Here is a 13,256-nt window from a genome sequence, read left to right on the forward strand (position 1 = left end):
TATCAAAATCGTCCATTAAAAATTAAGTTACTGATAATCAGATGATCTGTATGGAACCACCATGTTCGCCCAATCAGAGGGCGAGTCTCTTCACCAAACGAGCTGAATGTAGAAAAAAGCCACACGTGGTTTCTCTTTCAAAGAAACTTAAAACACTAGGGGAACTGCATATTGTTTGACAACTTCCATGGAAACCAGTTTTTTTTTTTTTAGCTCAACCTTTCCTGCTGTGGTTTTACACACCCAGACACCAGCTGGCCCAGTTGTTAACCAGCACCTTCAACTGTTGGAACAAGAAGAGCTCTCAGCCTCAGGGTGTCGGCTCCACCAAGACAAGGCTTCAATATTATAATATTCACCATTACATTTTTCAAAGCAGCACACGTACTGAAAAACCATGTTTCAGTAGGACCTCTCCATGTGTCTTAACTCCGTAAAGGCCACTAATGCCACAAGACAATATTTTCATTAAAATGTTTCAACTCTGCATTAATATTCAGTGACCCTGAGTTAGTAGAAGCCATTTTTGGTGTCTATGTAAAATGTTTTAAGGTTGGTATATTGTTTTATAATGTAATTATTCTTTAAACTTCTTCATAGCTTTCTCCCTGACCTGTCTGCTGGCTTATCTGTTCATAAACATCAGCTTATGCTAAAACACTAATCAAACATGACTTCAGCTAATGCTGAAACACTAATCATAGACAGTATTTCCACTAACGATAAAACACTACACCAACATAGTGTTTAGCGGAAGACAATGCTAACACGCTAAATTCCAATTCAAATTAAAAATGCCAATGAAAGACTACAACTCATGAGCACCAATGTCATTTTAAATTACATGTTCGGTGAACATTTGACTTAAGACATATTTATGTTTATATCTTGTTCTCTACTGTCTATGTTTTTAGTTTTGTTCTAGTATGTTTCTTGTTTAAATTGTAAAAATTAATTTAGGGGAGCTAAATGTGTTAAACGTTTTCAAAGTTGGCAAAAGTACTTTATCATAAAAAAATTTGCTCAGCTATTAGCACATTAGTGCCCATCACACACCAAGCGTTTTCTTATCTATAAGCATCTTAATTATTTGCAAAGTCAGTTATTTAAATTAGGAGGCTGATAACAAAGATTCGCCTCTAGACCACAGATGTTACAAATTTCTATAAAAAAATTTAGCAGATTTTACACAGAAGCAAAGAAGTTAATGCATCTTACTATTAAATTTATAGACTGAGATCAGAAAATATGAAAAATACAGGTACCTGTGCTTGTTGTGCTCTGTCATGATCCTCCTTCTTCAGCTGACCTATTGCATCCTGGGATGTGGGTTGTAAAAATCTTTGAGCCATCAGTTTTACCTGTAAGATGTTGAACTTCTCAGTAGAAACAGCAACAAACAAAATGGACCAAAAGGTACCAAATCTACATCTTAAACAATGCAGGCTACAATGCAATAACAAGTAGAAGCAGGAAAATTGTTATTCAAATAAAAGAACAAAGTAACAAATCTCTTCCTCATCTGGTAGCGGATACAGCTTTAAAGGAAGCACCTGTAATGATCTGTGTTCTAGGCCACGTTTCTCCTTCGGCCCGGCCGCCGTTTCCTGCGTCGAAAACATCTGAGCCAGTTCCTTCACCTGGAATGCGTTCCACGAAAAGCAAAATATCAACGTGGAAGTTTGTTTCCCTTTACAAGACACTCAGCAAGGAACCCGCCGTACCTTCATGTTGGTGGGAACTTCAGGCTTTGCTGCTTCACACGCTGCAGAGAACAGAAAGAGGACGCTAGCTAACTTCATTTTCTAGAACAATCAGAAATCATCCTGAGGAGAGATACTTACACGATGATGGAGCCTCCTTCTGTGGCACTTCTGCTGCTGTTGGAGTTATGTCAGGTTTTACGTCTGTTGCACGCTGTGATTAATAAAATAAAGCATTTATTGTGGTAAATTATTTTTAATATCAAACTTACGGGTGGATATTACTTAGAAGACTTGAATCAGGGCTTATTGTCCCTTTAGAAGACACATTTGAAGCAAACTTTAACTTCCTGCCTGATGTGTAAAGATTTTGTTTAAATGTTCCCAAATAATGTTCTTTCATCATGATGTTATTTATCTTGTGTAGTGCACCAGTTCCTCCTAAAGCAAAACAACTCCACAGCATGAAGCTACCTCACAGTATGTCAAAGTTGTATTGTAAAATAGTTTGCATTTTTTTAACCATTAGTCTAGAAGTTTTGTTTTTAAAAAGACTGTCTTACTTTCATATTAAAATGTTTAGGCTACTATTTAAATATAAAATTGATCATATGTCATTTTGTAAAGAAAAAAAATAATAGAATTAGATAACTGACATTATTATTGCTTGTTTAGTTGAAAGGGTAACCCTAACCCTTACTTTGGAAAACATGTTCAGAAAAATATAAAGGTAAAAATTTAAACTGATTTAATGATTCTAACCATTTAGTCAGTGATCAAGCTAACTTAGAATAGCAATGCACTGTTATGCATTCAGTCCATAGACATCGTCATATCATGTAATCAGTTTACTATGTAGCCACTTATCTTGTATTTGTGTATACTCTGGTTATCACACTGTCTCTCTTTATCTTTTTATAATGTGTATTATGATATGCGTAACACTTATGGATGCCACGGGATACCTGAAGTTCCCATGGAAATAATGCAGTACTATCTTATCATACGTAGTCATAAACATGACTGGGTACAAAAAGAGCACAACTTTTGGCAGCCATGTTGGATTGAGTCCAAGTCAGGCATGTCCTAGTTTAGCGGTTCTCAACGTGGGCGGTACCGCCCCCCAGGGGGCGTTCAGAGGACGGCAGGGGGCGCTGGCGGACACTTTTACAAAAGGGGGGCGCCGGGATGCCTTTGGGGGGCGTTTGGTCGAAGGTAAACTTTACACCTTAAATCCACAACAATACCAGTTTAGACTTTGAGCAACTTGGTAAAACTGTATTGTGTAACATTAAATCATGCTTGGCTGCAACTGTATCGATGGCAGCTCTTCTTCTATTCAGKGTTTGTAGCTTCATGGCTCCGCATCAGTTCAGCGTTACACCGGCTGATGACGCTGCTGTGATTCACTTTGTCTGGTATTTATGTAGGCTACATATGTTTTTGCAGTTCTGTTATCATGTCAAAGCAGCAATTTATATTAAAAAGTGTTTTATTTCCGTTTGAAAGCTGCCCGCTTCCATAGAAGGACAACAGAAAATCGCTCTTATAAACATATAATTACTAAAATCACGATGCCCTGACTTTGTATCCCTCTAAAAAATGAACCTATTTAAATAAAGAAATCCCTGCATGGGTGGTACCACGATAGAGAGCGTTCATTTTATAGCGTTAAGACCGGTACTGTAAGTGGTCCGACATGAAACGGGTTTGATGGAACAACGGTACCGCAGCACTTTTAAATTTCAATAATCAGAATACCAAAATTGTTTCCGTTGTTTTAAAATGTTTATGTCAGTCTACCTTTTCACCATTGATATGTTTCCCGACCGCCCTGCACCTTAGGGAGTTAAAAAAAAAAAAAAAAAACGGCGCGCACATTGCGCAAAACTCTGAAACATGAGAAGCGGTCAAAACGGAGCGAAGAACTAGATTGTGTTGAATTATGGCTTAAAAACAGAGAATCCGACGCTGAACAGTGAAAAATCAACACATGATGTGAAACACATGACGACTAGGAAGCGCAGCAGGTGATGAGTGAATATTACTGGTGGTCAATAAACGATCAAATAAATCTAGCAACAAGAAAGAAACTAAAGTGGACATAGCAATAAACCAAGAGAGGATAAAACTAATCAAAGGAAACTAAATGGAAATGAATGAAGAACAAAATGCAAGAATAAACTAAGAAACTAAAGTAGGCTAAATACGGAGGAATAAACTGGTATGGCAAGCAATAATTAATACAGAGACTGTATGGCAAGAATAAACAGACACTATTTCCAGATAAAAGGTAAAATAATAATGTTGAAGTGCCATGGACGGGGGCGCAACTACACATTATTCAGGTGGATGCGAAAACATAAATCGGCACCCCCACCCCCACGAAGGAGCGTAGAAACATACGCTCGCCTTCCCCCCCCTCCTCCTCCAGACGCCGACACGTTTAGGGCAAAACTCGCCTCATTTACCCCGTTATGTGCGCGAGGTGAAGGAGCGTAAGGCACGCTGAAGTGTACGGAAAAACATAATCGGTGCGCCGATTCAAAACATCTACAATAATGATAGTAACATTAATAATAAAATAATTGTCAGTGCAAAGTAGCCTACAAATTTTTTGGTGGGGGGCGGTGAGGGACCTGGATAAAGGCTAGGGGGGCGCTGGCCCGAAAAAGGTTGAGAAACACTGTCCTAGTATCTTTTTTTTTAAGGCTCGGAATTGAGAATTTTACTGAGAACTTATGAGCTCTAGTTTTATCAAGCACATTCCATCAAATCAACATTACGCAAACAGATAAAAATGTCAAAATAAAGTTGATATTCAAAATCGGTACCTGCCATTAAAATTTAAATCCTCCCCAAAGAGACATTAATGTGGATAATGACATAATGCTATAACTCATATGAGCTAACTGAAGCATGGTGTATTCACCTTCTCCTTCCTGCCTTCCACCTTTGGTTGGACTCTAGTTTCCTGAGCCGGCATGGCAGAATGTCTTTGAGCGAGAATCTTCACCTGAAAGATTCAATGCCACCGAGGACAATTCATTACAAATGGGCACAAATGTTCAGCAAATGTCATAAAAAACACAATCTCGCAACTGCGGCATTTCCATTAAATAATGAAATTAAAATCGCACATGAATAAGCTTGTTCACACGATAAAGTTACATGAGCTGTTATCCTAATTCAGCCATCAGACGAGACGTCGGCATTTTATTCAGGCATTGTAGAGACAATCCCCGCCTACTACTTGGGAGAAGCTACATATTCAGCGTTTTGGGGAAATTGTAGTCAGTGATTTTTACAGAAAGGAAGAGCTGTGGAGTCAACACTTTTGAATGATACGCAATTCGTTGTGAACTGAGCGATGCTGAGAGGTCTGGTGGGGAAAAAATTTATCCTCTACCACTTCCTGTCATCTTTTTTGTCATTTCCGCCAGTAAATGTCACATAATCATCTGGCTGTTGATTATGTGACGTTTCTATTGCAGTTTTGTGAAATACACTAATTTTGATGCAGTTGGAAAACCACCTGATCCCAGTGCAAAAACGTAGCGAAAAATGTGCATTCCCTATTTTTGGAATTTCAATTTGCGCCGTTCTATAGTTAATGGACTCACAGGACTTACAGACCCACACTCAAATGGTAACGAATAAAACAAACATACTACTCGTGGGTGTTCTGATGCGGGTTCCTCCTTTGTTCCTCCCGTGTTCTCCTGGGCTGCCGAGACGGAAAACATCCGCACCAGCTCTTTCACCTGAAATAAGTAGAACGGTGAGAGCCGGAGCCGAGGAGACAACTTTAACACAAGAAACCCAACAGGTTTCCAGTGGAAAACTGTTCTATATTTTTACCAGGTGTAAAGCTCTGTACCTTCATTTCCCTGTTGGCTCTTTCCAAGTCATTAGTAATGTCTCGCCCACTCAGCTGCCTCACCCGGAACGAACGCAAGTTCCTTTTCGGTGGCACCACAGGGGGCGCTGCTCGGCTCACCTGAAAACATGTCGAGTAAGTCACTAAAAATAAATACTGTGACAACAAGTGGCATGGAAGTAGTCGTAGGGATTTTGTGAATGAATTGAACTTTCGATTGAAAATGGATTGAAACTGGATCTGTTATTATATTAATCTGCAATTTTATTTTTGAGCAGTATGACCCACACTTAGGTAAATAAAAAAACAAAAATGGTTATGAAGGGTTGAAAAAGTGTAGAAAAAGTAAGACTTTGCAAAAGATTATTGCTTACCTGCTCAGAAGACGTTACTTTTGTGTCTGTGGGGTTTCGTAACGAGTGGGGCGGGGCTGTGAAACAGGAGAGTCACAATACATTTTATTTTCTAAGCCGCTGACTTTGTTCTGATGCTGAATGCCTGATCATTTTCTACATACGTGAGTTTTTCTCCTTCACTGTTGACCTGACTTTGGTTGTGTGTCTCACATTCTGCCACATACAAGAAACACAGAAGATGTTAAATGTTGTGGAAAAACAGTGAAGATGCACAAAAACTGTATAAAGCAGAACATCTAACCTTCTTGACAGTAGAGTGGAGGAGTGAGACTTTCTGTCGTCTTATTGGGAGAGTTACATTTCCGTTCATTTTACAGCTTTTTATTCTATGTATTATTTCAGGTAATTGAATTTAAACGTATTTGTCTGCCAGCCCAGTTTAGCAATTTGCAGTGAATTTATTTTACAAGCTTCAACGTTCTGATTTGGATTTTATGACTGACCAACACAACAGGGCACATAATTAAAAAAAACAAATCAAACTCTGACAAGTGTAGCATATACTATAGGTGCAGAATACAACAACAGTGTGTGCAGTATTCATACCACAAGGATTTTTTTGGAGTGCAATAATTGCTGCTTAACATATTTCAAATGTTATGAACTAGGATTTTACATGCTAATGCTATATTTAGCCAACTGGTTGATAAATGCTAACAGACACAGAGTGATGGAGGCACAGATGGTTTTATAGCCCAGCTCTGCCTCAAAGTTTTCTACGTCTTTAGCCCTGATGTATCTACTGTGTTCCTTGGTGTTCATAAAGCTGTTTGTTCGTTGCTCTTTTCTTTTAAAGCTACAAAGTATTTGAGATTTGAGCTGTTTTAACATGGAAAAAGTTCACTTTTCTCTTTGACTGTTGGTTTAGCAGGAAATTAATCTGTTACATGAAAGCAAAGACACAGAGTGTTGACTTCTACAGGTAGAATGGACGCAGTAAAAAATCCTAACTGTCCTTTGAACTTTTGCAAACCTTACTGCACAGTAATCTAGCAAAGGTTGTTTAGTATGCTGATGATGTTACATCAATCATCAAATACTGAACCTGCTCCAGTTTTTCTTTCTTGTCATCTTTCCTCATTTCTCCATCGGCGCTGGCTGAAGGTCCTTCAGCTTTCTCTGGTGTTCCAGTGAGTAGGAGTAAACTCTTCCTCTTAGCTGGAACCGGAGGTTGAGTTGTTGAACATTTGCGGACAGATTCATTTCTCTAAAAAAGAGACGAATCAATGCAGTTTCATTGTAAATGATTCAGTCATGAATCAGTCTAAAAATATTGCTTCTCCCATTCTCCTCCCAAAAACAAGAAAAAAACGCTTTTGACTTAAAGAGAAATATATATATTTTTCTTATATACATTTTGTATACATTTTTTTAATGATGTGATTTTTTTAGGGGTTCTTGCTTCCTTTTCTAAATTCCCAATCAACTCTCCAGACAACTTCACAATTATGCCATTATTCTGAATGAAATTAACAGCATCCTAGACTAAACAAAAAATTTTAGATTGTAACTTGATGCCATCATCTTCAGAAAGCCATATCTTTTTCACAGAATGCTTCATGTAAATTATTGAAACTTGCCCGTTCAATCACGTTCTGGTATCTGGGTAATGTTGGGTTTTCTGTTGCTTTACTACACCCACTAATAAATCACTTGTCATGTACATGTGTAACCACATCTGGTTAGTGAAAACTTGTGTATAATACAAATCTGTAAAAAGAGAAGAGACGAGTTGGTACAGAGGTAATTGTTTACCTGCTCAGCAGCTGCTGTTTTGGTTTCCGTGGGTTTCTTGAGTGGGTGTTGTTGGGTTGGAAGACCTGGAAGATAAAAAGTCAGGTAGTTCGTTTCAACTTCGTGACTCTTCGGTCCACTCTGCTGTTGTACAAATCATTTTATACATACGTGAGTGGTTCTTCTCCACAGATTCAGCTTTTATTACCGAGTTGTTTGAGATCCTTGATGTTTCACCCACAGTCTGACTCATAGATATGAACAGTTAGATAATCCATACAGAGTTTGCGGTTGTACCTATTTGCTGTTGGTTTTGGATTAAATTATTGCAACACACATAAAATAAAAATGGTTTTACCTCGCGAGCAGAGTTCACCATTTTTTCATCTCTCCTCTTTTTATATTTTTCTAAGCAGTTTTGAATTTCTTTCAGCAGCTGAGAGCTTGGCGTTTCTTGTCCCGATGTCGGTAACAGTGAATCCTTCTCTCCGTGCAGGACTTGGAGAGAAGGTGTTGGAGCTCTTGGATGTTCCCTAAAAGTTCCGCATCGGTCCTCCTGTTGGGCGGCTGGAATTTCACCGAGCCAATCGTTCATCTAGAAGGTTGGAAATTATTTAAATGTTCAAAAAAATATTCCCAATGTAAGAACAGTGCGTTTTAGGAATTTGCAAAATGTAAGAGAAATACAGGAAGAATTCGTCTTAGATATGTAAAAAAAAAAAGAGAGAAAAAATGTTACTGAAGAATTTGTATCAAAGTGGATAGCAGATTTTCCAACTTTACCTGCAAATAAAGTGAGGACTCATCCCTCACATCCCAGATGCGGTCATCTGGGTATCTTGGAATACAGTCTTCCAGAGCTGCAAATAAAGCGATAAAAGAAGAATTAGATTTTACTTTCAAGCTTAATTTTCCTTTTTATTCTCCAAAATCAGGGAGCAGAATGCTCGAGGCGTACGTGACACGGGCTCCGCCTTGATTCTGGATGCTGCTGTTGCGTAGTTATCGCAGCTAACGGTGCTCCAGTACTCCTCAGAAGTCTGAAGAAAGAAAACATACAACGTGTTTTAAAAAAAAAAAAATAGTTACTGTAAACGGTAATGACAACTTTTATCACCTCCGCCTTAACTTGAACTGTAAGTTTTTTTTTGGTTAACAACAAACACTTTTTGGAAGTATTTTACATGTTCGCTCTCACAGAACCCACTTAACTCAAGGTATGTGGTTTAAGACTTGCACAGTAGGGCAAACCCATTAAAAAGCCTAAAAATATGTACGCATGTGCATTATAAATTCGGTGGGCTTGTCTGGTCAACACATTATTTTTTTCTTTGTTTGTTTTTTGTCCCAGTACGGCACTGGGCAGTGACTCAGCACTCCAAACAATTTGAAGAATAAAGCACAAAACTTCATGGTATTGTTTAGTTGTAATTAGATATAATGCTGGTAGTGAAATAAATCAATAAATTAGCTGATACCCTTTTAAACAGACAATGTTGTTTGTTTAAAAGGTCTGTTTAAAAGATCACAAGCATCCAGCTAATGTTTTATGCTTAGCTTTAGCCACTAGCAGCTAGTAGCAACTAGAAGAGAAAGCTGCTTGTGTACGTTCCCATTTTTGTACGTAGTGGTGACAAAATCCCTTCAAAAAGCCTTACTTGTGCAGTTGTAAGTTACAATTGTTCAGCTTTAAGTGTTTGTCTTTAATGGTATAAATTTCCCTCTCTTACTCCAACTGCCTTCTGCTCACTTTTCATCACGTCTGAGACGTTGTATTTGACTCACAATTCAAAAAATAAAATCCTGGTGATTAAATAATAGTTAATGATAGGTTTATTTTCAACTTCCTATGACAATACTTTATTACAACCAAGATAATTAATAAAACCAGCAACCATTTCATCCCAGATATATAAAAGTTAAGCACTCCTAAGCCAACAAGGTATTGGGTAAATAATCTTTTACTGTTTTGATTTTTTTTTTTTAGCTCTGTGATCAATTGTCTTTAATAATCTAAGTGTCTTTGACAGCTAAATAATCAAAGCTTAGTGCTTCGTCTTTACCTTTAAAGGTGTGAAGCGTTCCTCCAACTGATGGCGGGACTTTGACCTTGTTGATTTTTGAGAAGAGCCTTCAGGAAATGCAGGAGTGACGAGAAAAAAGGAAACGCTGAGATTAAACAGGAATTTGGCTAATTGCTATGTGGGCCAAATTGGACCATCTCATATACCTGACTTGTTCTCTTTTTTGACCTTTGCTCCTGAGGTGGGGTTACTGTAGTTTCTCATCCTTGGTATTTCTGGGGAATTCTGTCAAGTCAACGGGAGAAGTTTAATTTAGGTGTTAGAGATTTTTCTCACTAAACTGACACTGTTACTGTTCAATCGTCATTTGTATACCTCCTCCTTTGTATTAACTTTCTTTGTGACAGGAAGTTTTTTGTTATCTAGTTGTGTTTTCCAGTGGTCCCTCCAGGCACTCTGCTCTTCCTTGGGAATCCTCACCCCCTTCGGCATGCAGCCCATCATTCCTTGGTGGGTTCTCAAGCCGTGATAATTCGTCATATTCTTCCAGCCGCAGTGGCACGTCTGGAGGCTCATGTCTGAATAATAATTTGAACTTTCTGTCCATGACATAATTTCAAGAGTCATTTATCAGTTTTTGAGTTACCCCTCTGTTCAAAAATAATCTTGAGACACAATTTGGACAGCCCACCGATTTTGACTGTGTTCCGGACTTCCAGCTTGTAACCCAAGTTAACGTTTGTCTGTCCTCCGAGGTTCCACGTGTACTGCTGCTGAGGCTCTGCGATCCTCGCACCCCTCGGTGTGCAGCCCATCCTACCCTGGTGGATCCTCAGGCCTTGATAGGTCGTCACTTTGGTCCAACCACAGCAGTCGCAAACCTGAAGGCTCATTTCTGCAATCGGTCTTGAGGAGACAGATTACGACAAAAATAACCATGCTGTTACTAATCGGCACAGTTTCAAACAAGAACAGATTCTGTTTTTGGCTTTTATTTATGACATTAATTAATTAGTCATGAGCACCTGTGTGTAATAAACCCAAGCCTCTGGTTGTGAAGTTGGATTACATCACATTTCTATTACAAATATCACGTAATAACAAACCCTTTTCAATTCATCCAAAAAATAAGATACTGTGTGGATGTGATGTGTAGAATACAAACATGAAAATTATATTGTTAAAAATAAGTTCTGAAGTCAAAATTTTATAACTTTTATTGTCAGCTTGTATGTTTACTAGCCTTGCTAAGCCTTGACCTACGCTATTAGATTCATCCAGAGGGTCTGGGCTCTCGGCTATTGACAAACAACTTCTTCCTGGATGGATGGACCAATCGTTAACATTTACCCATGACGTATGTAGTCAGTTGCTATGAAGCTTACTGGAAATTGACTGTGCTGTAAAAAACAGTCCTCCCCTACAAAGAGACATTTGCTGAGCTGAGCGAAGCGGCTGTTAATGTTAATTTAATATTAGGAGACGTGGCCAACACATAATGAGGGGTTAAATGGTAAATGGAGTGAACTTATATAGTGCTTTTCCAATCATTTTTGACCACTCAAAGCACTTTACACTAGAGTCACATTCACATACCGATCAGTAGGCAATTTGGGGTTAAGTGCCTTGCCCAAGAGCACATTGACACATGGCAGGAGGAAGTTGGAATCAAACCTACAGCCTTCCGATCGCAAGACGACTACTCTACTCACACAGCAACAATCACCCGAGTTTCATTTACTTCCTCCGCTACCACTGCTAAAACTATGACAAGCAGGCTACAATTCTAAAACTGCAGAAAATAAACATTATCATTCACTACTTGTCTTTCTGTTCGGTGATTGGTCCGGTAGAAAATCTGCCAGAGAAATTCACCTCAATGGGAGAAAGTCCAGACAAAGCACTGAAGGGAGATGAGAATCTAGTGGCGTTGATTAGGAAGGAAATGGCCAGACTAAGAAAAAAAAGACAGGGATGGTCAAATATTGCCCTAAATTAATGTGGCTTCTTGAGTCCTTTGACAAACATTTTTAATATGTATGAATTGATGGCATTTCTGAAAGTGGAATGTTTTATGTTCTAACAAAACAGATTGTAATATCAATTTGCCGATTGCCATAAAAATGATCACATTCATACAAAATAGAAATTGTAAGAAATTTCTTTTGCTTGATATGTATATTCTAATGACATGACATATTGGTAAACTATATTGGACTAACATGAAAAGTATGAGTTGTGTATACACCACATCTATATTACCAAAGCAGGTGGCAACATACAGAGAACTAAGTAAAAACCAGTTGTGCTACCAGTAGTAAACACACATCATAATCCAGTGAGTTTGAAGTAAAAAAAAAAAAAAGATAAAAAGAAGAAGAAGAAATTGTACAGTGTGCACCTGAGATCACCATAAGTGTTGCAGAAAAAAGAAATGGAGAACAAAGAAAAGCATAATGGCTGCCCAGTCCGAGGTAGTTGGATTTACAGAGCATCAATTCCTGTACAGGGTAATTTATAAATGTAAAGTTACTGATCCTATTACCTGCCTATTCCCACATAAAAATTGCTTGTGAATTATTTGAGGAAAAATAAGTGAAAATCTCTTCAACGACCACATTTCTGTTGTACAAATCTGCAAAACAGAAGCACTGTGACTTCCTGTACGAGTCCTCCTGATAGTCTATAACGGGTTCACATTTTAATGAGCAAATATAAAAAACATAGATAATGCTGCGTATTAATCAACTTGGAGAAAAACAAAGACACAGTCTCACACACACACACACACGCACACCCACACGCACACACACACGTACACACAAACGCAGAGTTAATGTTAAAATTGAACCGCAAGATAAAGTTCCAGTCAAGCTTGACTGATAACCGACTGTCTGCATGTGCTGGGTTCATTAAACAGCTTCAAAAATGACGCAATTTTCAGAAATATTATAAAATTCTTACCTCAAACTTCCTCTCTTTGCTGTTTACGCTCGAACAATAAAACGTTATTTCTCCTCAGTGCCACGTGATGCTGCCTAACGGCTTGTTGAGCTTTCAGTTTCGCTTCTGCCTAAACATTCAAATGAGCAAAACCCGCCATTCGTCCCGCATCTGTCTGGGCCACAAGAACCACACGATGAGACTTTCAAATACACTGGGAAAACTCGTAAACTTAAAACAAAAGTCAAAAGTTTTTTTGTTTTTTTTTAAGAAACAAACTTTATTTGCGATTATAGGCGATTTTACAAAAACATATTAGGTTAAGGTTATGTGTATTGAATAACAGGTGGATGCTTTTTCACCCGATGTTTTTAATTGACAGCCAAGATGTTGCTAATATGTTGTAGCAAAAGTGTAAAGGCTAAAAAAGAATCCTCAAACAAAAACTCAATGTCCTTTTTACCCCCATCAAATGTTATCTTCAGCTTTGTAAAATAATGGCCTAAATTATGTAGGCCATTATCTTAGGAAGATGACAATATGTAAAGATACAAAA

The 13,256-nt window shown here is 38.2% G+C and overlaps 1 protein-coding gene across 4 annotated transcripts in view; it reads right to left on the bottom strand.

Annotated features, from left to right (window-relative positions):
* LOC103472746 (uncharacterized) overlaps window positions 1–12,904 on the bottom strand; it is a 13,448-nt gene extending 544 nt beyond the window's left edge. For 2 of the 4 annotated variants that reach the window (XM_008422575.2, XM_008422571.2), the window contains exons 1-20: window positions 12,722–12,904; window positions 10,449–10,663; window positions 10,133–10,356; window positions 9,964–10,042; window positions 9,797–9,864; window positions 8,692–8,773; window positions 8,517–8,593; window positions 8,092–8,328; window positions 7,905–7,977; window positions 7,755–7,819; window positions 7,045–7,206; window positions 6,101–6,152; window positions 5,958–6,013; window positions 5,584–5,703; window positions 5,375–5,467; window positions 4,636–4,719; window positions 1,845–1,917; window positions 1,725–1,765; window positions 1,554–1,640; window positions 1,266–1,361 (exon numbers count right to left, since the gene is read on the bottom strand). In XM_008422575.2, coding sequence (XP_008420797.1) covers window positions 1,266–1,361; window positions 1,554–1,640; window positions 1,725–1,765; window positions 1,845–1,917; window positions 4,636–4,719; window positions 5,375–5,467; window positions 5,584–5,703; window positions 5,958–6,013; window positions 6,101–6,152; window positions 7,045–7,206; window positions 7,755–7,819; window positions 7,905–7,977; window positions 8,092–8,328; window positions 8,517–8,593; window positions 8,692–8,773; window positions 9,797–9,864; window positions 9,964–10,042; window positions 10,133–10,356; window positions 10,449–10,650 — 1,971 coding nt within the window. In that variant the 5' untranslated portion in view covers window positions 10,651–10,663; window positions 12,722–12,904. Of the gene's footprint in view, window positions 1–1,265; window positions 1,362–1,553; window positions 1,641–1,724; window positions 1,766–1,844; window positions 1,918–4,635; window positions 4,720–5,374; window positions 5,468–5,583; window positions 5,704–5,957; window positions 6,014–6,100; window positions 6,153–7,044; window positions 7,207–7,754; window positions 7,820–7,904; window positions 7,978–8,091; window positions 8,329–8,516; window positions 8,594–8,691; window positions 8,774–9,796; window positions 9,865–9,963; window positions 10,043–10,132; window positions 10,357–10,448; window positions 10,664–11,142; window positions 11,310–11,632; window positions 11,712–12,721 lie in introns of those variants that run through there. The other 2 variants (XM_008422573.2, XM_008422574.2) reach the window with 2 other exon arrangements.
* Between the last annotated feature and the right edge of the window lie 352 nt (window positions 12,905–13,256).

This window comes from Poecilia reticulata, linkage group LG11 (genome assembly GCF_000633615.1).
Source record: "Poecilia reticulata strain Guanapo linkage group LG11, Guppy_female_1.0+MT, whole genome shotgun sequence".
Classification (NCBI taxonomy): domain Eukaryota; kingdom Metazoa; phylum Chordata; class Actinopteri; order Cyprinodontiformes; family Poeciliidae; genus Poecilia; species Poecilia reticulata.